Here is a 25,399-nt window from a genome sequence, read left to right on the forward strand (position 1 = left end):
AGGGTGGAATGGGTGGAGAAGAGTGTCAGGAGTAATTTGTGACAGACGGGTATTAGCAAGAGTGAAAGGGAAGGTCTACAGGATGGTAGTGAGACCAGCTATGTTATATGGGTTGGAGACGGTGGCACTGACCAGAAAGCAGGAGACGGAGCTGAAGGTGGCAGAGTTAAAGATGCTAAGATTTGCATTGGGTGTGACGAGGATGGATAGGATTAGAAATGAGGACATTAGAGGTTCAGCTCAAGTTGGATGGTTGAGAGACAAAGTCAGAGAGGCGAGATTGTGTTGGTTTGGACATGTGCAGGGAGAGATGCTGAGTATATTGGGAGGAGGATGCTAAGGATAGAGCTGCCAGGGAAGAGGAAAAGAGGAAGGCCTAAGAGAAGGTTTATGGATGTGGTGAGAGAGGACATGCAGGTGATGGGTGTAACAGAACAAAATGCAGAGAAGAGAAAGATATGGAAGAAGATGATCTGCTGTGGCCACCCCTAACAACAGCAGCCGAAAGAAGAAGAAGAAGACAGCTCTTCGGACCTGATATTGAGAGTTCACAGTGACAGCTTCTAAATGCAAATCCCACACTTGGAATGACCTCCAGACCTTCTACCTGCTTAGTAGTTCATGAAATAATAAGGGGCCTGCTCACGCCTGACCATGGGACAGCTTGTCAGTCAAATGTCCAAATAATTTTGAGACCCTGAAAATAGGGGGACCATGTATAAAAATGACTGTCATTCCTATGTGGCTCAAACAATATTTTTGGTAAACCCCTTAAATTAAAGCTGAAAGTCTGTGAGACTTTAACTGTGAGAAACAGTAGTTGCGTCAGTTCAGTTATGACTGCCAACGGTTTTCATTTTAGGAATTCCCTCTACTACGGCTTGATGACCTAGCTGATGAGCGTGTCAACATTGTGGGTTTTTCCGTTTTCAACTGGACGCATCCTTTCTTCCAAGACTTTGTGTTAAGTCTGAACCGCTCCTGGCAGGAAAACTGTGATCACGCCCCCTTTGCTGGACCACCGGTATGTCTATTCTCAATTCCTTTGTCATGCCTAAGCTAAATTCAGAGACAGTTGTAAAGGGTTAACTGTGCAGCACATGTTAGGGTGAGATACATTGCTAACTGACCGCTCTGGTTTCATACACCACTTCAACTGTTTTGCATGCCTCGGCATTACTTAGGTCATTTTAGCCACACTTGACAATCTTCTGCATTCTCTCATGCAAATGCCATAGATCTTGTTTTCTAATAGAAGTTATGGCTGTGAAGCAGTTCGCTTTTACATAGGTTACTGACAAGACTTTTTCTGTCTGGCCTTGAAACTTTTCCATGTTTAGAATGCAACCATTACACACATTCTTGTCTTACCAGTACAGGATGATCTTCTTAAGAGCTGTGCACAAGGCGCCTCTGAGTGCTTTTAACTGATATTTGTCAACTCAAACCTCCTATTACTGTTGAATAAGTTCCATTTCTTTTCAGCCTCACTGAAATTCTCTCTACCTGGCACAGTTCTTCTTGCTTTGTGAGTCTGGTTGATACCCAGGTCTTCTCTCTAACCCTTGTGCTGGTTCTATGTACTTGATATTGAAGACTATTGGTGACTGCAGTATAGTTCTGTCTAATGATTCTTTCTTCTACAAATAATTGATGTAAACTGTGAATACCTGAAACTGTGCCCACCACACTGAATAAGACAAGAACATTAAAACTGTTTTAGAATTTTCTGTAACATTAACCTAGTATTGTATTTTCAGTTAGCATCTTTATCAAAGGTGACTTAAGTTCAAGATGCAGTGCCCCTGTTTATGTCCTTTTTTGACAGTTGGAGCACAGACAAGTTGTATGACTTGCTCAGGGTCACACAGTCAGTCAGAAGTGCAGCCTTGAGAATTAAGGTCTAGTGTCTTAGCCAATACACTGTACTGCCTGATTCTGGAATATTCTGAAGACACACTCAGCAAGTGTGAGACTTTAGAAGGTTTCAGAAAATGTTTTCTATCAAGTCCTAATGGAAAGGCGTTCTTCATTTAATTCAGCAAGATATACTTCCCTGCTGACTGCTGAGGAATGGCATTTATTTATGAAAGATGCAGACACAGCATGATAACTGAGATTCTTATATCTAATCTGCAAATGTTGCTCTTTGCTTTTATATAATGAAGGATGCGGGCTCTGCATCGGTCTGTCGTGGTGAAAAAGGAGCTGAGCCGTAAGGCAAAGCTCTCAATTTACCAGTTGATCTATGTTCCTACCCTCACCTACTGTATGCTCATGAGCTATGGGTAGTGACCGAAAGAACGAGATCACGAATACAAGCGGCTGAAATGAGTTTCCTCCACAGGGTGTCTGGGCTCTCCCTTAAAGATAGGGTGAGAAGCTCAGTCATCCGGGAGGAGCTCAGAGTAGAGCCGCTGCTCCTCCGCATCGAGAGGAGTCAGATGAGGTGGCTCGGGCATCTGATCAGGATGCCTCCTGGACGCCTCCCTGGTGAGGTGTTCTGGGCACGTCTAACTGGGAGGAGACCCCGGGGAAGACCCAGGACACGCTGGAGGAACTATGTCTCTCGGCTGGCCTGGGAATGCCTCGGGATTCTCCCGGAAGTGCTAGTAGAAGTGGCCGGGGAGAGGGAAGTCTGGGCATCTCTGCTCAAGCTGTTGCCCCCGCGACCCGACCTTGGATAAGCGGAAGAGGATGGATGGATGGATGGATGGATGGATGGATGGCTACAGTATATATTTTATAGAGCACCTGTTTCAAAGAAGGGCATCATGGAGGTGAAGAGGCTAGTGCTGCTTCCTCAGTGCTCCAGGGACCTGGGTTTGATTCTCAGTGTCCTTGTCGAGTTTGCTCAGTCTTTCTGTGGCTGTATTGTTTTGTTTTTTAGCTTCTTTGTTTTTTTGTCAAATTAAAAAGGTGTGCAGTTAATCGGTTAATTTGTAACTCTGAGTTTGTTGCATGTCAGTGAGTTTGTCCTGGAATCAACTGGTGGCCTTTCCAGGATAGGGGAGCACTCAGCGATGCTAGATGTCTCCCCCACAACCCAATACATGTAAATTGTAAATATGCAGTAATTACAAATACTTTATTGCCAAAACAACTTCAGTTTGGCGATGCTAATAAAATTAAAACATCAATAAGGTCAGGCAACCTAAGAAGACAAACATCCCACAAATGACCCATTTAATATAAAAACACTTAGATATTTTCATCCAATTATTGTAAATGAATCTAAAGGTCAAGATGGAAAAAAGCAGTTACAAAAAATTGGATGGGCAAATAGATGGATGGCTGAAACAATGCACTAGTAAGCATCAACGGGCTTAACTAATTTCTAACTAATGTTTCAAAAAACATTGTGAGCACAAAATCCATTTGACTGACCCCATACCTCAGGAACACTAGATTGAACAGGAGGTCAGACACCGGTGTTATTACAGTGGTGATGGGAGGGAGAGTGGGAAGGTCTTCAAGAATGGGTGTGAGTGTTCTGGAGTGTGTCCCAACATCACAGGGCACAAGACACAATGCTTTGTGAAAATGAAAATTTAGTGAGGACCAGTCCATCACAGGTCATTGGGACTCTCACCTCCGCCTTCACTTCCTTAAATGTCACCAATTCATCCAGAAGGTTAAGTTTGTTTTTTTTAATGAAGTGATTTCACTGCTGAATTGCTTGTTGTTAAGTTCATCTTTGACTGAACCGTACATTACTATATATGTGTGTTTTGTCCTCCTAAAAAGAGTCACTAATCCAACTAACCTCCAAGTCTTTGGGATGATCTGAGGAAGCCAGATTACTCACAGAACACACTTGCAGGTATTGGAAGTACTCCACATAAACATTAACCACTCCAGTTTTTGAATGTAAAACATTGATGTTGTGAGGCAGAAACTCTAAAAACTCTTCAACCCAACTAGAATTTGTCAGTCATTTACCAACCCGCTTTATCCTAACACAGGGTCACGAGGGACTGCTGGAGCCAAACCCAGCCAGCACAGGCTGCAAGGCAGGAACAAATCCTGGGCAGGGTACACACACACACACACCAAGCACACACCAGGGACAATTTAGGATCGCCTATGCACCTAACCTGAATGTCTTTGGACTGTGGGAGGAAACCCACGCAGACACGAGGAGAACATGCAAACTCCACACAGGGAGGACACGGGAAGTGAACCCGGGTCTCCTTACTGCGAGGCAGCAGCGCTACCACTGCGCCGCCTCACTAGAATTTGTTTCAGTTTTAAAGTCAAACATTCAATAGATATTTCAGTATCGCAAATATACTAATAGCCCAATTGTGCTTTACTCACTCAGAATATGGAACCAAATTAGAAAGCATTTTAAGATGGAAAATCTTTTATCAGTGGCACCTCTGCAAGAGAACCACCTCTTTCAACCTTCGCAAGTATATCCAGTTTTTAATACCTGGAAAAGTTTTGGGATTAAAATGCTCAGAGATCTTTATATAGACAACATATTTACATCTTTTGAACAATTATGTTCAAAATTCAACCTCCCAGCTACACATTTCTTTTACTATCTTCAAATTAGAAATTTTGTTAAACAGAAATTGCCCGATTTCCCCCACCTTGCACCCTCCACAATGCTGGAAAAAATACTGCTCAATTTCGAGGAAACAAACACTATTTCCGCAATATATAAAATCTTATTAGAGTCCCTACCTTTCAAAGACCCAAGAGGACATTGGGAAGAAGATCTCTTAATCAATATATCAGAAAAGGAGTGTAAGGTAGCAAAGCAGAGAATTCACTCGAGTTCTATATGCGCAAAGCATAGAATTAGTCAACTAAAAATTATATATCGAGCTCATCTGTCTCGCTTAAAACTGTCCAAAATGTTTCCAGGGCAAGATCCAACCTGCGAGCGCTGCAACCAAACTCCTGCCTCACTGGGTCACATGTTCTGGGCCTGCACCAAACTAACATCATTTTGGACAAAAATTTTTAAGTGCCTCTCAGACAGCCTTAGTATCACAATCCCTCCTAACCCACTAACAGTTGTGTTCGGTGTTCTTCCAGATGGACTTGAATTGGAGAAGGACAAGCAAACGGTGATTGCATTCACTACACTTTTGGCACGCAGACTTATTTTATTAAATTGGAAGAATCCTAATTCTCCTCTTATAAGTCAGTGGGAAACCGATGTTTTATATTATTTGAAATTGGAAAAAATCAAATTCTCAGTAAGAGGATCTGTACGAAATTTTTTCAAAACCTGGCAGGATTTAATCAATATTATTTTAGAATAAGAGAAATAACTATTATTGCATTTAACTCCCTTCTCCATCTCTTATTTTATATAGATATTTACTTCTCCCCTTCTTTTGTTTAATGTTGCCTTATTAAAAAGCCTTAAGCAATTTTCCTTTAGCTAAGCTCTCCTTCTCAGGGGTGGGGTTTGATTTGTCTTCAATTTTGTTGGGTTATAAATTGATCTGTTTGTATGGAATAATTACAATGAAAATTACTAAAATAAAAATATAAAGAAATTTCAGTAACAAATACAAAAAAGTAAAAATCAACAAATTAAATGTGATTGTCCCATACAGTGGGCCTAAAATACTACTGTATCTCTTTTACATTTACTAGAGAGTCTGCCCTGTTGTCATCACAGCTTTGCCTTCCCTTCCGAAATGTGTTTTACCATTTTTACTCAAATAAGTCAATTCAATGTACAATTCTTGAATATAACTCACCACTCCAGGAGCCATTTCCATGGGATGGACAGGAAGATGTCTCTACTGTGCACCTGTAACACAATTCAAGCAAATCATTCATTTAAAGTTATAGGGGAGGGTGTTCTGTCCTGCAATTTCATATAGTGCCTTTTATATATGGATATATAAACATTTTTTTAGCTGTCTAGGATAATATCTTAGATTAAGCATAACAAGTGCAGTTGTACAGTATGATGGAAGGACTTTACCTGGAGGAAGCAGATGGATTAGAAAAAGAATGAAAGGATCGATGAAAATAGTAAGATTCAAATTACCAGTAGTAGAAAGCAGGAAGAAAAGCTGAAGCACATTAGGGTCAGAGTCACTGTCATCCCCAAGGGAAAGACTGCTTAGAAATGTTTCTTAGTCCGTTTCTTTAATTGGACAATTAGAACAAAATTCTGGCACTATTATTTTAGGCTCAAATTATCCCCACCCCACCACACTTCTGTTTATGCTGAGTGGGAGGTTATTGATTGCAGCCACTAACTTTTAATGAGGCTTACCCTTTTACTAGATTCCATCACGATAATGAGGAGGGTAAATATAGCACATGGGGGTGCTGCCATACAAGGAGGAAAGAAGAGATCTGCAGCTACCGTGGCAAATCCATACTTGTTTTAAAATTCGGATCTTCCATATGCAGGCTGCTGTAGCAAACCAGATACCTCACAATGCAAATAAAAGGCAGCAGCTGATTTGTGTTACATTTCCAAGGCACAATAGAGCCTCATGCTCCGTGACACTCGGAGCTGCATGAATGCTTCCTTCCTCAATTTAGAGAATATTGCAGGGTCAAGCGTTGGGGTCTTGAGAGCTAAAATTACCTCCCACTGAATGCTTTCAAGTGATGGCATTCTCAATTCAAGTATGCAGGAACCGAGATTATGAAAAAATAATACATTGGATGTTAGTGCCATCAAATCCTGGAAATTCTGTTGACAAGGGTGACAGTGAATGTGCTGTAGCTAAGGGCCTGAATCTCAGTATGCTGGAGTTCTCTAACATAACAGAGATGTGGAACTTACAGTGGAAGTAGGTGGGCCTGCAGGGGTTCTGATAGATCTAGATGATGGTTGGGAAGATGTTTGGGGGGTTTGTTAGTAGGTTTTTGGTGTATATGGCTGAATCTATATTTGGCTCAGCTGATGGTGAACATAAAATCAGTGGAGCTTCAGAGTTTTGTAGGGTATTTGCAGGGATAATCAGGTGGATTATTAGAATTGAATTTGCAGGAGGCATGACTTGCTATGTGACAGGCTTGAAGGAGTTGTTCTTGTAGGTGAGTCCTCTGGAGGGGGTGTGATAGATTTAAATGAGCTTGTTTGTTGTGCGGGTCTGTTAAGTATGCATGTGACACCTATGAGGGGATCGATGGGAGGCTGGGATTACATTGAATTAATGTAAGGGAATCTCTAAGCAGTTCCTTCAGGTCAGTGGGGTTTTATTTTTAGATTTGCAGGGTCTTTATTTTATTGTTTTATTTTAAGAAGAAATTTAGGTAGACCTTTAGAGTGCTCATCTAGGTTTACATGAAGTTTCATTCAATAATCCATGTGCGTGGAGGGTCTGAAAGACTTTCAGGTGTTCTTTTTAAAATGTTTTGGTTGGTGTCTAAGGAATATAAGTGGGTTTTCACAAAATTTGGGGTCTCTGTAGGGTTTTAGAGTAGGGTTGGTGTGCATATGAATGGATTCATAAGATGCTTGCTTGAAGGCTAATGAGAACTAAAGATGATATTCTGGGAGTTTGAGTTGGTTCATAGGATGGTGGGAAAAGGAAGAAGTTGGTTGGACTGAAAATCTAGATGGGATTGCAAAGGAACTGTTAGTGAAACAGAAAGGAGTTCTCTCATAACAACCATTCTCACTAAGAATAATGTCAAAGAGGTCAAAAGGATCAAAAATGGTGCCCTTACTAAAAATATACCACTTAAGGGTAGAAAAGAAGAAAAAGTAAAACAACAGCCCTGTTGCCATTCTAGGCCTCCATCAGTATTGATCAATTTGTGTGACAGGTAGCTGGTCTGCCCACTTGTCCATGTCAGAGTATCAGCAAGCACTCTCTTACTTCTACCACCTTTCTCTCTGGCTCTGTCATAACTCCGATCCTGCAGGTTGAGCATTCTCCCCAAGTCACATCTTGAGTCTAGCCTGAGGCAGCTGTAAATCTCCTGTCAGGGTCACAGCTGACTACTACCTGCAACCACGTCTTGGAAAAGTAACCCACTGTTTTGCTAAAAGAACACTAGGTTAGGACTTCCTATAGCAACTCATGGTACCCCTGCATTGCTGAGCCGTAATTTGCTATTAAAGGTTTCAATATAGTATTTCTGCTGGCCATCCTCTAATAGGAATAATATGTAATATGGTCTATTTCCTTCACATCAGTGATTGTGTACTCTCTGCTAGTCATTAAGCCATAGAGTAATGGCATCCTGGTAGTGCCCATAACCTTTACCTTGTAAAGACATATGATGCCACCTGTTTCTGGTGAAGTGGTTTTGCCTACTGCCCTTGGAGGTATCAAGTATGAATGCATAGTTTATCTCAACCTAGGGGCTCCTGTGTTCCCACACTGGCATGTCCAAGAACTCTGCTGCTACCATTGTCTTGGTAGTTTCCTAAATGGCCTTAACTTGTTTTGGTAGTTCATTCTACACGGTCAAAGGTGAGGATATTAGTGAATGCATAGGATGTTTGGGTGGTTGACTCTATGAAGCTAATATTGCAAAATCTGCAGGATGTTCAAGCAAATCCACTGGGCTTTCAAGACAATTTAATTAGAAAATGGGAAAGTCTTTTTTGGAAGTATTGTATGTGGTAGTGCTAGAGAGCCATGTTGTCTGTAATGTATGAGAGTATAGCAATTTAAGTTGTTTATGTATGATAAATATTAATAGGTCTTCAGGGACTCTAGATGAATGTACTGTATATGAGAAATGTTTAGAGCTTCAAGGGGAATAGAAACTGTAGTGGGTTTTGTACAATAAATGAGCTCAGTTTTTGCCTACTCTGTGACAGATACATTTGATCTGAAGTGATGAGAGGTGGCTCATTGTCGAACTGTAATTGGTTTGCAGAGCATATGGGTGGCTTTACTGATAATGTGCTGGGTTTGCATGGCATGCCATCTGTTTTTTATATTCATTTTTGCCATCAGTGGAATTGGTCAGATATCAGACAAACTTTTGTGCATCACTACGATATTTGCTTGGATATGTTGAAGGTACATGTGACTCTCAGCAGGGAAGGAGTGCATCATCAGGAGAAATGATTGGGATCTGTACGGTGGCAGGAGTGCTGCAGTGTGTTTTACTGACATTTTTCCTCACCAGCTTTCCTCAGCACTACTGTATGATGCAGTCCATGCTGTAGTGAATGCAGCACATGAACTGAATCGTAGCCAGGAAATTGGAGTCAAACAGCTGTCCTGCAAGTCATCTCAGATCTGGCCACATGGGACAAGCCTGATGAACTACCTAAGGATGGTAAGTAATAGTGAGAACTATTGTCTTATATACAGTACTATTTTATCTTTCCTCACCAGAGAGCTGCATCATCATTCATATAATGTTTTTCATATCTAGTATTGTCATGATACATTTTACTAAAAAAAATCAGTTGTACATTAGCTAACACCAACACTGTAAAAGAAAAAAAGTATCAAAATAAATAGGAGACAGGATGACAGAAAACATGGAGGAGCAATTGGGGAAACCAGTCTACCAATGAATTATTGTAAAACATAACATTCTCAAACCTGGTTAATGCAATTTGTGGTTGCAGGAAGCTTACAGGGTAACAATCCATCACAGGCCCCACTAACACACACACCAACCATCACACAAAGCCACTTTAGTATCTCCAGTTAATTTAACATAGATATCTTTGTTGATGTGGGTGGGAAACTGGAGTACCAGGGGATGGGAATAACATGCAAACTCAACATAGATAATAACCAGGCATGAGATTCAGCCCTTGGATACTGGGATGAAGCAATAGCACTAATCACTGCACCACCACTGTGTATTAATAAAGAAGAAACAAAGGCATAAAGGAAAGTATAATATAGGTCTCCACAGAAGGACTCTTTTTTGGACTGCTCAATGCCGAATTGAGATGTTTGGTTACAATTAAGAATGCTTTACAGGATTGGTGCCCGACTGTCTTCACGCATGTTTAAATATTTTACGAGATCAGTTAAGCACCAATTCACACTTCTTCACAGGATGTGTTTAGTCCCTCAGCAGATTCTACACCTGCAGGGAGTTCTTTAAGGTGATGGACCTACAAGACAGCAGTCTTCACCTTTCTGTTCAGTCATGTCTTCATTTCTCTTTCCTGGATAGGTAGAATTAGAAGGTCTAACCGGCCACATTGAGTTCAACAGCAAAGGTCAGAGGTCTAACTATGCTCTGCGGGTGATGAAGAACACCAGAGATGGACTAAGGCAGGTAAAGTAAATCATTTGTTGATGACTTGCTAATGGAGGTGAGTCCCAGAATCCATGTAGTATTTTTAAATAAGATGTTCAAATTTTCCAGAATTTATGATCAATTTGGTGAGATCACCACAGCCAAATTAAGACATGAACAATAGGGACACCCAAGCCAGCTTATCGAATAAGATTTCTTGTTGTGATGTACATTGTATTCTAATGTACAGATAGGTTGTCTATAATGTTCTCAACCACATATCTTTCACATGTTAGAAATAATGAACAATTAGCCAACAGCATCATATATTTCTCATTGAAGAATATTTTCTGCTTGACACAGTCAGGTTACCAATATGGCATCTCAATTATAACACCAGATTATAAAACGCATTACAACTCTGTAGAATGCCACCATTCTCATTTTCAGTACTCACCTCTATATAATTTTATGAATCCATTTTGTGTGCAGCAACCCACCCCATATATTATCCTATTTCTCTATATATACACCCACACCAATATAATTGCAAGATGACCCTTGTTCAACACCTCTCCCTATGCAAGGCCAATATCCCAGCCCACCCACAATGCAGCACCTTATATTTCTGCAACTCACCCAAGACACCTTACCATTCCAGATAACGTGTTATCCTGTAAAGGAAAAAACCACCTAGACATCATTATGTTATCAGAATAATGTTCAAATCCAGGAAGTTTCATCTTGACATATTGTGCTGACCTTTGAAACACAGCAACATATGTATCATGCTGTCATTTAAAACTGCAGAAGTACTGTATGAATAATATATATATGATTCTGAATGCCTTGTGGTGTAACTATCAGGTGTTATAAGCAAAAGTATTTAGCTTTATACATGTAAACTCTCTTGGGATGGAATTCTGCATATGATAATGCTATATAAAATGTTGAGTCCTTGTTTGCTTGTAGTGCTGTGATCTGTGGCCTTTCAAATAAACATTAATAAATCACTTAATTGATTGTATAAAGGAAGGTTGGATGCCTTGTAATTTCCTGTTATAAATTAATATGAATGTAGTTGATTATTATAGCATTTATCACCTGGATCCATAAGTAGCAGAAGTTATTTCTCCAGAGGACTATTTAGGTAATTATTAAGCAGATGTAGGAGACAGCTATACAGAACAGTACATGATTATGTCATTCAAAGCAGTGCAACAAACTACTAACAGGAAACAAACTGTCCTGGAAGTCACTTTGACGGGACTCTTACATTCACAGGGGAATGTAGGGACAAAATCGACTTAGGCACAGGATTGTTTTAAAAAGTAATTAAAATCCACCTTCAGAGACCTAGCACAAAAAGGGGCAATGGCACCAATCTGTTTATGTGTGGGGTATTGAAAATTATTTGGAGTAACATGCAGTAGCCCAGTTGTTCAGATGTAAGATGTAGGACACCTTTATTGTCACTGTACAATACAACAAAATATCATTTGGAACAAGCCTTTAGATGCCTTTTAAAGTAAATTTAAAATTTAAAAGTAAACACTAAACTATGAGAAGCATGGTTACTATTAACAGTTCCAAATATACACAGAGTAAACGTTAAGGTAAATATGTAAGCATAAATAAATAATAAATAAAGTCACAATTACAACTACAGTCAATGTACAATTCAATACAATACAATTTATTTTTGTATAACCCAAAATCACACAAGAAGTGCCGCAATGGGCTTTAACAGGCCCTGCCTCTTGACAGCCCCCCAGCCTTGACTCTCTAAGAAAACAAGGAGAAACTCCCCAAAAAAACCTTGTAGGAAAAAAATGGAAGAAACCTTGGGAAGGAAAGTTCAAAAAGAGACCCCTTTACAGGTAGGTTGGGTGTGCAGTGGGGGTCAAAAAGAAAAAGGGGGTCAATACAATACAATACACAGAACACAAGTAATCCTCAATACAATATAAAAATATTACAAGTACGGAGCAGAATTTAACAGTAGATGATATCACATAAGAAGAGTTGGATATATTTAGAGTCCTGGAGACCTCATCCATTAAGCTGCCTCCCCCGTTTGGCCATTCCATGGCTGAAACAGCGCTGGGCCAGCCAATCCGATGAAAGGACTTCTCCTTCCCACGATTCCTGCGATCCTCCGTCAGGGATGACTTTACCTTAGGCAGGCAAAACAACTTGACAGGTGGGCCGTGGCACCAAGTGCCACATTTGAGTACCAAGAAGAGATGTAATGATCATGACTTCTACATGGGCCAATGTATAAGTGTGTGACTATAATGTACCTCTAGAAGTTAACCAGAAGCTGTTGTGGGAGTTGTGTTTTCCTCAGGCTGCTCAGAAAGTGAAGCTGCTGAAGACCTTTTTTTTGGCCATTGCTGTTGTGTTTGTTGTCCGTGACAGGTCCTGGCTGATGTGGACTCCCAAAAATCTGAAACTCTGGACTGTCTCCACCCTCTCGCCGTTAATGCTGATGGGATGGTAACCGCTGTAGTTCAGTCTTCTGAAGTCCAGAATCCATTCCTTTGTTTTCTTGGAATTGAGTGCAAGGTTGTTATTCTGACTCCAACTCTGCATATTCTTGACTTCTTCTCTATAGGCTGCTTCGTCATTATTGTTCAGGCCTATCACAGTGGTGTCTTCTACAAACTTATTATGATTTTCAGTCGTTTGTGAAGAGTGAGTAAAGGAGAGGGCTCAGCACACAGCTCTGAGGTACCCCAGTGTTCCATATTACTGTATTGATGAAGAGAAGTGCTTAAATATGTACACAGCTTGTGGTTTGTTATTGAGAAAATCAAAAATCCAGTTACATAGATGTGAGTTGTGACCCAAGTTGTTTAGTTTAACAGCCAGCTAGTGGGGGGGATGGTGTTGAAGGCGGAGCTGTAGTCGATAAACAGCATGCGCACATAGCTGTCCCTCTGCTCCAGGTGTGACAGGATATTGTGAAGGGCAAGTGACAGAACTTCATAACAAGTGGGGTCAGGGCCACCAGGTGATAATTGCTAATTGTTCAGGGACCTTACCACTACCTGTTTTGGAACAGGGACGATTGTAGAAGACTTGAAGCAAATGGAGACAGCCGGCATGTTGTAAAGAAATATTAAGCAGGCTGGTTAACATTGTTGTCAGCTGTTTTGCACAATACTTCAGGACCTATCCAGGAACCCCATCAGGGCCCGCTGCCTTATTAGGATTAATGTGGCTTAGAGCCCATCTTACATCACATGCTTTCAGTGCCAGAGTGCATAATGGGGCCTCTTGTTGGGTTAGTTTGATGATAGGTTGGTTGCTGTCCTTATCAAACCATGCAAAGAAGTGTTTGAGGTCATCAGGAAGAAATGAGTTTCCAATGTTCCCTGAACAAGTGTTATCCTTATAGTCTGTGATGGACCTAATGCCCTGCCACATGCATTGGGAGTCAAAAGTCAAAGCTGTTAAAATACTCCTCTGTTTTTGCTTTATACAGTAGCAGCGCTTTGCCTCCTTAATGCCTTTCTCCAGATTGGACCTAGCTGTTTTGCAGGCCTCTGGGTCTCACATATGGAAAGCAATGTCACATGCCTTCAACATGTCTTGGACCTCCCTGTTCATCCAGGGTCTCATATTTGAGAACGTATGGATGCACTTAGTAATAGTGACATTGTCCATGCAGAATTTAATGTAAGAGAAAACAGAGGAGGCATAGGCGTTTAAGTCACTGTGATTGTCCTTTGTAGCTGCCTGTTTGAACAGTTCCCAGTCGGTATCATAAAAACAGTCCTGTAATTGAGTTGTGGCTCCCTCAGGTCATACTCAAACTGTCTGCACAGTAGATTTTGTCCTGGAAATAAGGGGTTTGTATGTCATAGTCAAGAACAAAGAAATGTGATCAGACTGGTCAAGGTGAGGGGAGGGTGACGCTGTATAAGCATTCGCTACATACAGTATATGTGATCCAGTGTATCATTCTCTCTGGTTGGGAAATCAATGAACTGATAAAATTTGGGGAACACAGTTTTAAGACTGGTGTGAATAAAATCGCTCGCTAAGATAAATGGATGAATATTTTGCAGGGAGGGATATAAACTGCAGTGAGGAACACATCTGTAAATTCGCTCAGCAGATAGAACGGTCTGCACTTGAGCGTTATGAATTTTAATTCCAGAGAGAAATATTGTTCAGCAATGACTGTGGAGGTGCATCAAACATCATTTAGGTATATGCACACCCAGCCGCCTTTGTCCTTACCAGATTTAGCAGTCTGATCCGAGCGGTAAATAGTCTGGCCTGCAAGCTCAATAGCCACATTGGGGATGTTAGCGTTCAGCCAGGATTGGATGAAAAATGAGGTGTAGCCATTCATCATATATAAAGAAATTCTCAGTCTTAGCACATTCGATCTTGTTGACTATAGACTGGATGTTCACGTCAATCAGACTGGATGGAGTTGACTTGTTCAGGGAGTCCTTTAGTCTGGCATGGACGCCAGCTCTCTTACCATGCTTCTGCTTCCTCTCCTGTCTCTGGCTGCACCGCCTCCACACTGGAGTAGTAATCCAGGGAGGCAACAATGTGCTGAAAAGCTCGTCCGGGACATTGGAAGGGGGTGGTGGTGGTGGAATAAAGCCCCTCATTCAAATATCCAGTATTTCTTGCGCGCTTTATGTTATGTGAACTATTCTACACTGAGTATAGTTTCTCACCATGCTTAAAAGTAAAATAGAGATGACAAAATAAAAGCAAAGCAACATCAGGGTATGAATCCCATTCCCAGTTGTTGTCTGTGTGGAGCTTTTTACATTATTCCAGTGTTTGTAAAGGCTTTACTTCCACATCCTTAAACAATTGCATGCGAAATGGATTGTTATTGTCAATTAACCCAGTGTAAATGTGAGTGTGGATGTGTGTGTTAGTGGGCACTGCATTAAACCCTTGCCATGTCCAGGACTGGTATAGCTAGAGTAAGATCACCTCTCTCTACCCTGAACTGGATTAAGCAAGCTTGAGCATGTTATGTTATGTTATGTTATGCTATCAAAAGGAGTGTAGGTACAAACCTATTTACAGAGTAGGTATGGGACAGAGTGAGAAATCAACAAAATCTCACATTATAGATAAACAGGAGAGCTAGGACAAATTTGTTTAGAACTAATTATAGGAAGAAGAGTTTGGAAATACATGCAGACCTGCTTTGGGTTATTATACTACATATAAAAAGATTTGGAATAACACACATAGACTGAAAACTGTCAAGAGTTCATCGACAAATTTAGGAAAAACTTAAATCTCAGAAAAAATGAATAATCATCACATACCTGCAAGATATAAAGAAATATTTGGATTAATAAGACATTTTCATACCTAGTTTGTTTGTAGCATTTTTTTAACTCTGAAGCAATATCCCCCAAAGTGGTTCATTTGGGTAGATGTGAATGTACCAGTCACACTTAGGTGTGGACCAAAACAACTGTACTGGACCCTTTGGAAATGGTGGACTCAGTATGGTACAAAGTGAACCCTGGTTTGGTTCATATGAGGAAATACTGAGTATTATGGAAAACATTTCTACAGGTAATTAGGCAATATCAGTCCAAAAATAAATCCACACATGTATACAGGTTCACATAAATACCATTCAGTCAGAGCAATCCTAGCACCTGATTCAGCTCTAGAGTCTCTTTTTCTCTCCCACAATCGGGCTGGATAGCAAATAATCACATAAAAAATAAAGATGTAAATATACTTGTGATTAGGTAAATCAAACTGACCACATACACAGTTTGTGAGAAACAAATGCCCTTTGCAAGTGACTATCAGTTCCTAAAGTTTAAATCACAAGAGTGACACTGTTAACAGGTGGGGCACCCTCCCAATGCCATTGCACTTTTGGCACAATGCTGACACTGGAGATACGTTAACTTTGATACAGTGTAGTAAATGTGAATCAAGCATCCCCAGGTGAACATTATTAGTAAATATTTACAGGCAGCAGACATGTGATTTGAGATAACCTAAATAGAGGTGACATTCAGGCTATCAGAGAGTAAATGCACAACATCACACAATGAAATTAAATTCACCCCATACGTCTACTGCCTAAATGAAATTGAGGCACATCACAGGATGCCTTCAGCAGAGCTTGCCATAGAGTCACAAGCAGAAAGTTGTCCTTTCTGTAGCATGCAAAGTAGCACATTTTCGTGTTCTCTTCTACTTGTAGTAATCAGATAAAAGACAGTCTGCTCCCAGAGCTCTTCTTGGTAAACAAACCACATAATCATTGCAAATGCAGTAGCGCACAAGCACAGCTCTTACTGAATCTTCATGATGATTTCTTCCCAGGAAAAAAACTGTTTCTGTCCAATGAATGAAGTCCACGACACATCTGCAGGGTATTTCTTATTACTTCTGGTTTGCTTTAAAGTTTGATGTGTGAAATGCAGCCAGACAAACTGGAAATAAAACAAAGCTACTAATCATCTCCTGATTCAGTACAAAGCAAACAGACTATGAGTATGCAAATGCCTTTAGACTCAAAATTGAAAAGAGCCTAGGGATTAACAAATTTAGATGAGAGAGTGCAGAGTGAGGGAAAACTCTTACAACTGGCATAGAGAAAAGAGCTAGCAAAACTAACTTTAAAAGAAGAATTAGGAGAAATACACTTAAAACTGAAATGGAGAGAAAGGTCAGGAGAAAACATCTTAGATGTGGGGTAGAGAAAACCGCAAGGACAAATTTGCTTAGTTCTAGGAAACAGAATCAGTAAATAACATCTTTGGTCGTGAAAACACTCAAGACTTCTTATTTTTGTAGCTGTACTCTCTCTGAATCAGTGCTGATGTGTGAAACAATATTATGCTTCACATTGGCAAATACAAGATCATATACTGTACAAAGATATCTCTGGCGAACATCACCATCTGGAAAAACTGTGGCAAAAGCCATCTGTCCCAATCATTGAGAAGAGAATTCAAAACTACTTCAGTTATGCCAGCACCTCCTTTAGAAAACTGCACTGTGGTGATTCCAAGAACTGTGACCTCAAACAAATCAAGCTGCTTGTCTTTATAAATGCAAGAGTTGGGTTAATTACCATTTTTCACTAAAACTCTTGAGAGATTTCTTCAGGACTACATATCAGCTGGAATGTCCACCACACTAATTCCAGTGTTTTTAAAAAGGCAAACAAGACCAGCACTGAATCAATGGTCCTGTATAACCAACTCTACTGGACAGATCACTGTACCAGAATGTCTGTCAGACATCCTCAAGGACTGCCTTTCAAAAGGTACCTCTCACAATTACTAGCTAAGACACCCCAGTTACAGAACATTTCCTATAGAATCACATGATTTATGAGGTGGCAGTTCACCTTGAGAGTGACTGCCTCTCTGTTCAACAACAACAACAGCAACATTTATTTATATATCACATTTTCATACAAATAGTGTAGCTCAAAGTGCTTTACATGATGAAGAAAGAGAAAAAAAGACAAAATAAGAATTAAAATAAGAGAACACTAATTAACATAGAATAAGAGTAAGGCCCAATGGCCAGGGAGGACAGAAAAAGCAAAAAAAAAAAAAACTCCAGAGGGCTGGAGAAAAAATAAAATCTGCAGGGGTTCAAGGCCGTGAGACCACCCAGCCACCTCTAGGCATTCTACCTAACATCAATGACCTCAATCAGTCCTCGTGGTATTCAGGGTTCTCACGGAAGGACTTGATGATGACGGTCACGTGGACTTCTGGTCTTTAATCCATCAATGTAGGGACATCACGGTGCTATGATTAGGTGGTGGTGCCACCACAGAAAACCGGAAAAAGAACAGAAGAGAAAGTGGGGGTTAGTATGGATTTTGGAGCCACCATGAATAATAATGATAATTCATTGAATATACAGAGCATCAGGATTAAACTAAGATGAAGCTATGAGAAAGCCATGTTAAAGTAATGAGGTTTTAGCAGTTTTTTAAAGTGCTCCACCGTATCAGCCAGGCGAATTCCTATTGGCAGGCTATTCCAGATTTTTTGTGCATAACAGCAGAAGGCCACCTCACCACTTCTTTTAAGTTTAGCTCTTGGAATTCTAAGCAGACACTCATTTGAAGATCTAAGGTTACGATTTGGAGGTGAAAGGCATTCTGAGATATAGGATTGAGCAGATTATTTAAGGCTTTATAGACCATAAGCAGAATTTTAAAGTCAATTCTGAATGACACAGGTAACCAATGTAGTGACATCAAAACTGGAGAAATGTTAAGATTCTAGCAGCTGCATTCTGCACTCGTTGCAATCAATTGATGTCATTTTTTGGGTAGTCCTGAGAGGAGTGTGTTACAGTAATCTAGTCAACTGAAAACAAAAGTGTGAAGTAATTTCTCAGCATCTTTCAATGATATAAGAGGTCTAACTTTTGCTATATTTCTTAAGTGAAAAAATGCAGTCCTAGTGATCTGATTAATATGCGATTTAAAATTCAGGTTACAGTCCACAGTTACCCCTAAATTCTTTACCTCCGTCTTGACTTTTAATCCTAATGCATCAAGTTTATTTCTAATAACCTCATTATATCCATTATTGCCAATCACTAAAATTTCAGTTTTCTCTTTATTTAAAGACAGGTGGACAGAAGATAGCAACAGGTGGAGGGAGAAGGAAAAAAATTCCCCTAAACTGAAGCTCTTATCCTCCACTGTGGAAAGACCTGTGGCTGAAGGATTGGACTCCTCAGCCATCTAAAGACACGTTGTTAACCTCAGAAAGCATCATTCATCATTCTTGTTTTCTAGTAGCTTGCGAAAGGAATTCTGAAAACAGATAGTAAATGGCATCTTGTAATATTTGGGAGTGTTAGTGGAGTCCATTACAAGCTAAGTATCCATTCAAAAGAAGCTTGGCAAAACAGATCTTAGAATGTCAGGTACAGTTTTTAATTTTGTGCATAGAAATCTAGATATGTTGCTCTTAGTCACTCGTGTTTTGCTACTTATTGTTGTAATGTATTGTAAAATATGTCTTAGCAGGAATTTTGCTAAGGGAGAAAAGCAGCAAAGGTATTTGCCTGTAAGGAGTGCTACCTCTGCTTATTATTTGAAAATTAAAAATTGATCTCTGGAAAACAGCTGAACATTCACAGTTTTGTGTTGGATTTCTTCTCAGCAGCTGCGAAAATGAGTGTGTGTGATGGCATTTCCTATATATACTGGTAGATAGATAGATAGATAGATAGATAGATAGATAGATAGATAGATAGATAGATAGATAGATAGATAGATAGATAGATAGATAGATAGATAGATAGATAGATAGATAGATAGATAGATAGATTTATTAATCCCAAGGGGAAATTGGTGTAAGGCTAGACTGGTTTTATTGGTCTGGACCTTCACCATTATAGACTCACTATGAGCTAAATACTTTTAAGCGCTACAAGCCAAAGTTTACATTTTTCCAAAAGGGCAGCTAGTATTAGAAATCAAGATTTTGACCTTTTTTGTGACATTTACTTGCCATCATCAACAAAGTGAGCCTGACAGAGCAGCCTTTGGCTTTGATTGATGCACTTCACAATTTTCAAACACACTGTGTGTCTGCTGGGTTCCCACTGGTTGTCTAGAGCACTTCAGGAATCTCACATAGCAATCATTCCTAGTTTATAAACTGTTTTATCTATGAGAGGGACATAGATCACCATGAAAGGTGTGTTATGGTACTTGGTGAAAAGAGATTGTTTTTGACTCCCAAGTGCTACTGAATGGAATAATAAGACTCCAGAAGTTAGTCATGAGTCATTGTAATTCCTACAAATATTTTAGTCTCATCTGCTTTGCACTTTTGCTGCACTAAATGAACTATGTGGGTGGTGTAATTAGTTATTCACCCCCATACACACACACCACAACAATATACAAAGCAGTCAGTTTTCATTCTTTGGTCTTAATAATTTGTATTTACAATGGTTTGGAACAAAGGAAGGCATGAAACAAACTGGAGGCAATTTAATCATGGAGCCAAAACACGTGAGAGTGGTGGGTCTAGAAACGTAAAGGGCTGGAACCTAGAAATAGGAAAGTTTCAAGAAATTATAGGAGTGCACAGTCAAAGGGAAGCAATCCAGACATTAATCAAAATGGATACAAGAAACTTGATAAGGCACAGTTTAGAGAAAACCAAAAGAAGAATGCTAGATATTAAAGTGTAATAGAACCAAGAAACTCTTTGACAGGAGTGCAGAGAATGGAAAGGACTAAAGACAAAAATATGTAGGGATAGAGTCTATTGGAAAACAGTAGGAGGGATCTGATTGAGCCTAAAATGTAAGAAGAGCCTAGCGAATTGCAAAAGAGAGGAATATAGAAAATAACGGGGCCAAAACTTTAATGGGGATAGGTCTAAAAGAAAAGAATGGGAATCATCTGTAGACTGAAGTGGAAAGGATACAAAATGTATAGAGAAGAGGTTATTGAACACAAATGGGAACAGTATGAAAAGAACTGAGTCAGAATTTTCAGAGGATGTGATCTTAGAAAAGCAAAGGTTAGGATTCTACATATTAAAGTGTAATGGAACCAACAATCTCCCAGACAGGAGTGTGGAAACTAAAATGCAATAGACAACGGAGTAGATGGAGTCTAGGGGAAAGCAATGGGGAAAATTTATAGACTAAAGAAGTCAAAAACCTGAGGAGCAGAGATCTAGAAACATAGAAAGGAGATGGGTTTAATGACTTTAGGCAGAAATGTCTAAAGCAGAACTAAAAAGAAAAGACACAAAAACTAGAGGGAGAGGATTATTGAAATTAAAGAGTAATGGAACCAAGAAACTTTGGAACCAGAGTGTAGACTCTATAGTAAAACAAAGAAAGGGTTCTGTAGACTAAAGAGGAATGGAGCCTAAACTTTGAAAGGGAAGAGTATAGAGAAAATAATAGGAGCAAACCAAACTAAAGAAAAATAATCTAGATAAAACTACAGGGAGAAGTATTAAGACTCGAGAAGAATGGAACCAAACATTTGATAAAAAGGAGTCTCGATAAAATAGTGGTAAGGTGATTGGAGCCTGAAAGAATTTATACCTAAACAGGATATTGCAGAGGAAAAGAAAGTCGGTGCCTTAATGGAGTACATTTAGCTCCAAGTGAAGAAAGGGTTCTATGAATTAAAAAAAAGATTCTTTGAGATGAGGTTGGGAAATTAAAGTAAGAACTGGAGAAGACGAAAAAGTGGTCTGTAGAAAGTAGGGAGATGTAGTATGGAGTCAGCAAAGGTACCCTAACAGTAATTAGAGTCAGAGGCCCCTAGGCTCAGAAAGAGTTGTGCTTGATAGATATCAGAACTGGGCTGCTGATTGTTTGGAACTGGTGCTGGTGGAGTGCCATAGCTGCCTCCTCATTTGTCTAATCTTTGCATTTTGCTTCATGTAATTCTCTCTTTGTTTTTCAGCCTGTGTTATGTGTAAGAATGAGAGCCCAGCAAGCAAAGCATAATGAACACAATTAGGCACCACAGCTGCCCGATAAAAATTGCATGCAATCGTCAGTGAAGAGGGTCTGCTCGACGCTAAACTTGCCGTTTGTGGCCTCTTCTGAAACGATGCTGATAATGAAGAAAATCATGTCGCTCCCAGAGCTGGAGTGTAATTACTGGAATTACATCATTACGTTTTAGAGGATTAAATGTGCGCCACAAGCCTTAATTCATTAAACTACATTATCCATAGATTTAATAAGTTCCACCTCAAGCCATTTCCAGTCAAGCCCAGTTTACCACTGGTCACTTTAAACCCTGCTCACAAAAGGCCGTAGGAAAAGTTTAGCATGATGAATTGTATGTTCTTTCAAATGAAAAAGCAATTAGTAGACTTACAGATCATGTGCGCCCAGATGGTCTGCATTTCTGAGGTCTGAATTCTCTGGGAATTGGTTTTAAAGACTGGGCTAAATAGTTTTTAGCATTTCAGGAGTCTAGAGTTATGGGTCAGATTGTCTTGAAAACTGACATCCAGTTGTTCTTGAAAACTGGATCTAGGGGGTGTTAATTGCTTTGCAAGTCCAATAAAAGACTTGGACCTAGAGAGCTCTGCTGGTATTTTATAATTTGCTACTGTAACTAATAAGTCCCCACTAGATATTGAGAACAGGGGGTTTTGTGTTCTGGGGATTTTGAAAGCTGGGTCAAACATGTACTGTACAACATAGATAGATAGATAGATAGATAGATAGATAGATAGATAGATAGATAGATAGATAGATAGATAGATAGATAGATAGATAGATAGATAGATACTTTATTAATCCCAATGGGAAATTCACATAATGATCTGGGTTTCCATAGGACAGGGGTCAAAGTACACAGAAGGTGCTAAGAATTGGTATTTGAGACCTCCAGGCAGAGCTGGCAAATTAAGTAATGCCACCTGATGCATGGCAAAATTATGCTGTAACTCGCATCAAAAAGTATTCAGACCCCTGTACTTTTTCACATTAAGTTTTGTTGTAGTCTTGTACTAAAAGCATTTGTTTTTCTCTCATCAGACAACATTCAATATCCCAGAATAGGAAAGGCAATGCTCAATAGAATAGGATGCACCTGAGCCAAATTTCATAGCAGAAGTTCTGTATCAATGGGAAATTTCAGTTTTTATTTGTAATTAATTTGAAAAAAAAAAATCTAAAACCCCGTTTTTGGTTTTTCAATCTGAATATTGAGGAGTGAAAAAATTAATTTAAATGATTTTAGTATAAGCAACATAACATAACAAAGTGCATAAAGCATGAAAGGATCTTAATACTTTCTCAAGTCACTGTATATCCTTATATGTGCATGAGTTGTTACATTTAATCCACATACTGTTGCACTATAGCATTCATAATACAATACCCATCTGATAAACTACATTCTTGGAACAATGGGAAAAATAAACAAATAATATATTTTTGGAAAAAATGTGGAAAAAAATAAAAAGATTGGCTTAAAATTAATAAAACATTCCAAATAAGCAGAATAAATTATACAAATGTATGAAATCTTCACTGCTTCTTTTTGACCCAAACAAATGAAGTGTTGTGAGTGAAATTGAACAGAAAACAAAACTGTTGTGGTCATCCCACACACTTCTCTAAATACCTTGGCAGTTTCAAACTCTGTCCTCAAAACTAAAAGATGCCTGACCTTCCTAACTAAACACATACATTATACACTTGAAATGTTTACCAGACATCGTTCCTGTGACTGAAACCTTAATAATATACCAGAAGTATACAAAATTACATAATGACAATCACTTCATAAACATTGTGATATTTTAAAAATTGGGAAAATGAGATGTTTGCAGTGCAAAGAAGTGGTGGTAATTGCAGTTCTGAAATATTTGAAACTTTAAAACAAAATATTTCTTACAATTTTTAAAGGCTGTACTTAAATTAAGTATGTTTGAAGCACTTATGGTTGATATTAAACTCTAATTCTTTGTATTAATATCTTGTAATGTAAAAAAAAAAAAAGTACTCTTGTATGAAAATGCCTCCATGACTAAATTAGCACATGGGACGGTTACTTCATTGCTTCACCCCACACACGCTGTCTTCCCAAGACTCTTAAACACTTTCTCAAGGACATGCTGTTGCCCTAAAAGTCCAAAAACTGAGAATTGGGAGCTTGGGGATACTTCAGTCAGTCATGAAGAATATGCCAAGGACATTTGGAGTATGCCATGAGAGCAGATGACTGTGAAATAAGTTTAACGGTTTAAAAGCCTTGAGAACATTAGAATAATCTAGATGAGAACAGGCCATTCATCCTAACAAAGCTTGCCAGTCCTATTCAGTTTTATCAAGTTGAGTTTTGAAGGTCCCTAAAGTTCTACTGTCAGCCACACTACTTGGTCACTTATTCCATGTTTTCTTTGGTTCCCTCTGTAAAAAAAAACTTCCTTATGTTTGTGTGAAATTTTCCCATAACAAGTTTTCAACTGTATCCCTGTGTTTTTGCTGAACTCACTATATGGTAATAGTCTTGATTCTCTGCACGAATTCCCTTCATAATTTAAAACATTTTGATCACGTGGCCTCTTAATATCCTTTTGCTTACATTTTTTAATCTTTTTTACATTTTTAATCTTTCCTCATAACTCCCTGTAGCCCTGGATTCAGCCAAGTTGCTTTTCACTGGACTTTTTCTAGTTCTAGTCGTTTTTGTGGCCTGCAGCCAGTATTCCAGTTGAGGCCTCACTAGTGCATTATGAAGCTTCAGCATTACCTCCTTTAACCTGTACTCTACACATTGTGCTATATAACCTCACGTTCTGTTCTCCCATTGTGTATTCAATCGTAACATTTTTATTTCTACATGTAATACTTTACATGTACTTAGATTCATTTTCATCTGCCACAAAACTGCCCAAGCCTATATGCTATTTAAGTCACTTTGTAATGACTCAATGAATTCTATGTGATCTGCCAGTCCACCTAGTTTAGTATCAACAGAGAATTTTTTAATTTTTAAGCTCTAGGTCCTGTTCAGGTTCCATGTATCTTGGTATTCTAAATATCTAGGGACTTACTGCCCTGAATAGATATGAGCACTGGGATCTGAGTGAGAGCAGGGGCCTTGGAAGAGTTGACCAAACAGATCATGCGTGTCCTGGAAATCCACGATACTCAGCCCTGAACGCTCTGCGTAACTTGAGTATCCAGCAGACCGAAGGCTTGTTGCCAAATGTTTTTGTTCTCTGTGCCCAACTGTTTGTTTAAAAGTGCCCTCTTCTCAATGCAATGCAGTGTATGACCAGTATTTCCAGTACAGAAATGGCCAGTTTCATGCCTTTTCTCTTGTCTTTGTTTCCTAATTATTACAGATTGGGCAGTGGCATTCAGAAGAAGGTCTAGCAATGGATGCAAAACTACAGTCTTTAAATGCATCGGACACCTTATTCAACACCACTCTGCACATCACAACCATACTGGTGAGTGAAGATATTAGCCTGTGGTCACCCTTTCTGTTTGCCTGTATCTCAAACTCTTTGAAAATCCAGATGTGACTTTTAATGAAGGGACGCAGTAAGAATTGAGACCTAGCATTTTACAAGCATTATTACTAATGCACAAAAGAAGAGAGTTTAATAACACTTGAGGACCTCTCCTTTGACATATAGTAGTTTATGCAAAAATATTGGGCATTCCTTTTCAGTGACTTGTTGTATTCTACTGCTGTCCAACAAACAACAGCCAG

General features: G+C 39.3%; 2 protein-coding genes across 5 annotated transcripts in view; one reads left to right on the forward strand and one right to left on the reverse strand.

Moving 5' to 3' along the window:
- Positions 1-25,399, forward strand: part of grik4 (glutamate receptor, ionotropic, kainate 4) — a 539,446-nt gene that overhangs the window by 482,600 nt on the left and 31,447 nt on the right. For all 4 annotated transcript variants that reach the window (XM_051931923.1, XM_051931925.1, XM_051931924.1 and 1 more), the window contains 4 exons: positions 863-1,024; positions 9,085-9,237; positions 10,099-10,203; positions 25,026-25,133. In XM_051931923.1, coding sequence (XP_051787883.1) covers positions 863-1,024; positions 9,085-9,237; positions 10,099-10,203; positions 25,026-25,133 — 528 coding nt within the window. The remainder of the gene's footprint in view (positions 1-862; positions 1,025-9,084; positions 9,238-10,098; positions 10,204-25,025; positions 25,134-25,399) is intronic.
- The window catches only part of LOC114656856 (40S ribosomal protein S25), a 1,002,297-nt gene that overhangs the window by 202,826 nt on the left and 774,072 nt on the right, over positions 1-25,399 (reverse strand). The gene's annotated exons all lie outside the window — the stretch shown is intronic.

Source organism: Erpetoichthys calabaricus, chromosome 9 (genome assembly GCF_900747795.2).
Source record: "Erpetoichthys calabaricus chromosome 9, fErpCal1.3, whole genome shotgun sequence".
In the NCBI taxonomy this organism is placed as follows: domain Eukaryota; kingdom Metazoa; phylum Chordata; class Cladistia; order Polypteriformes; family Polypteridae; genus Erpetoichthys; species Erpetoichthys calabaricus.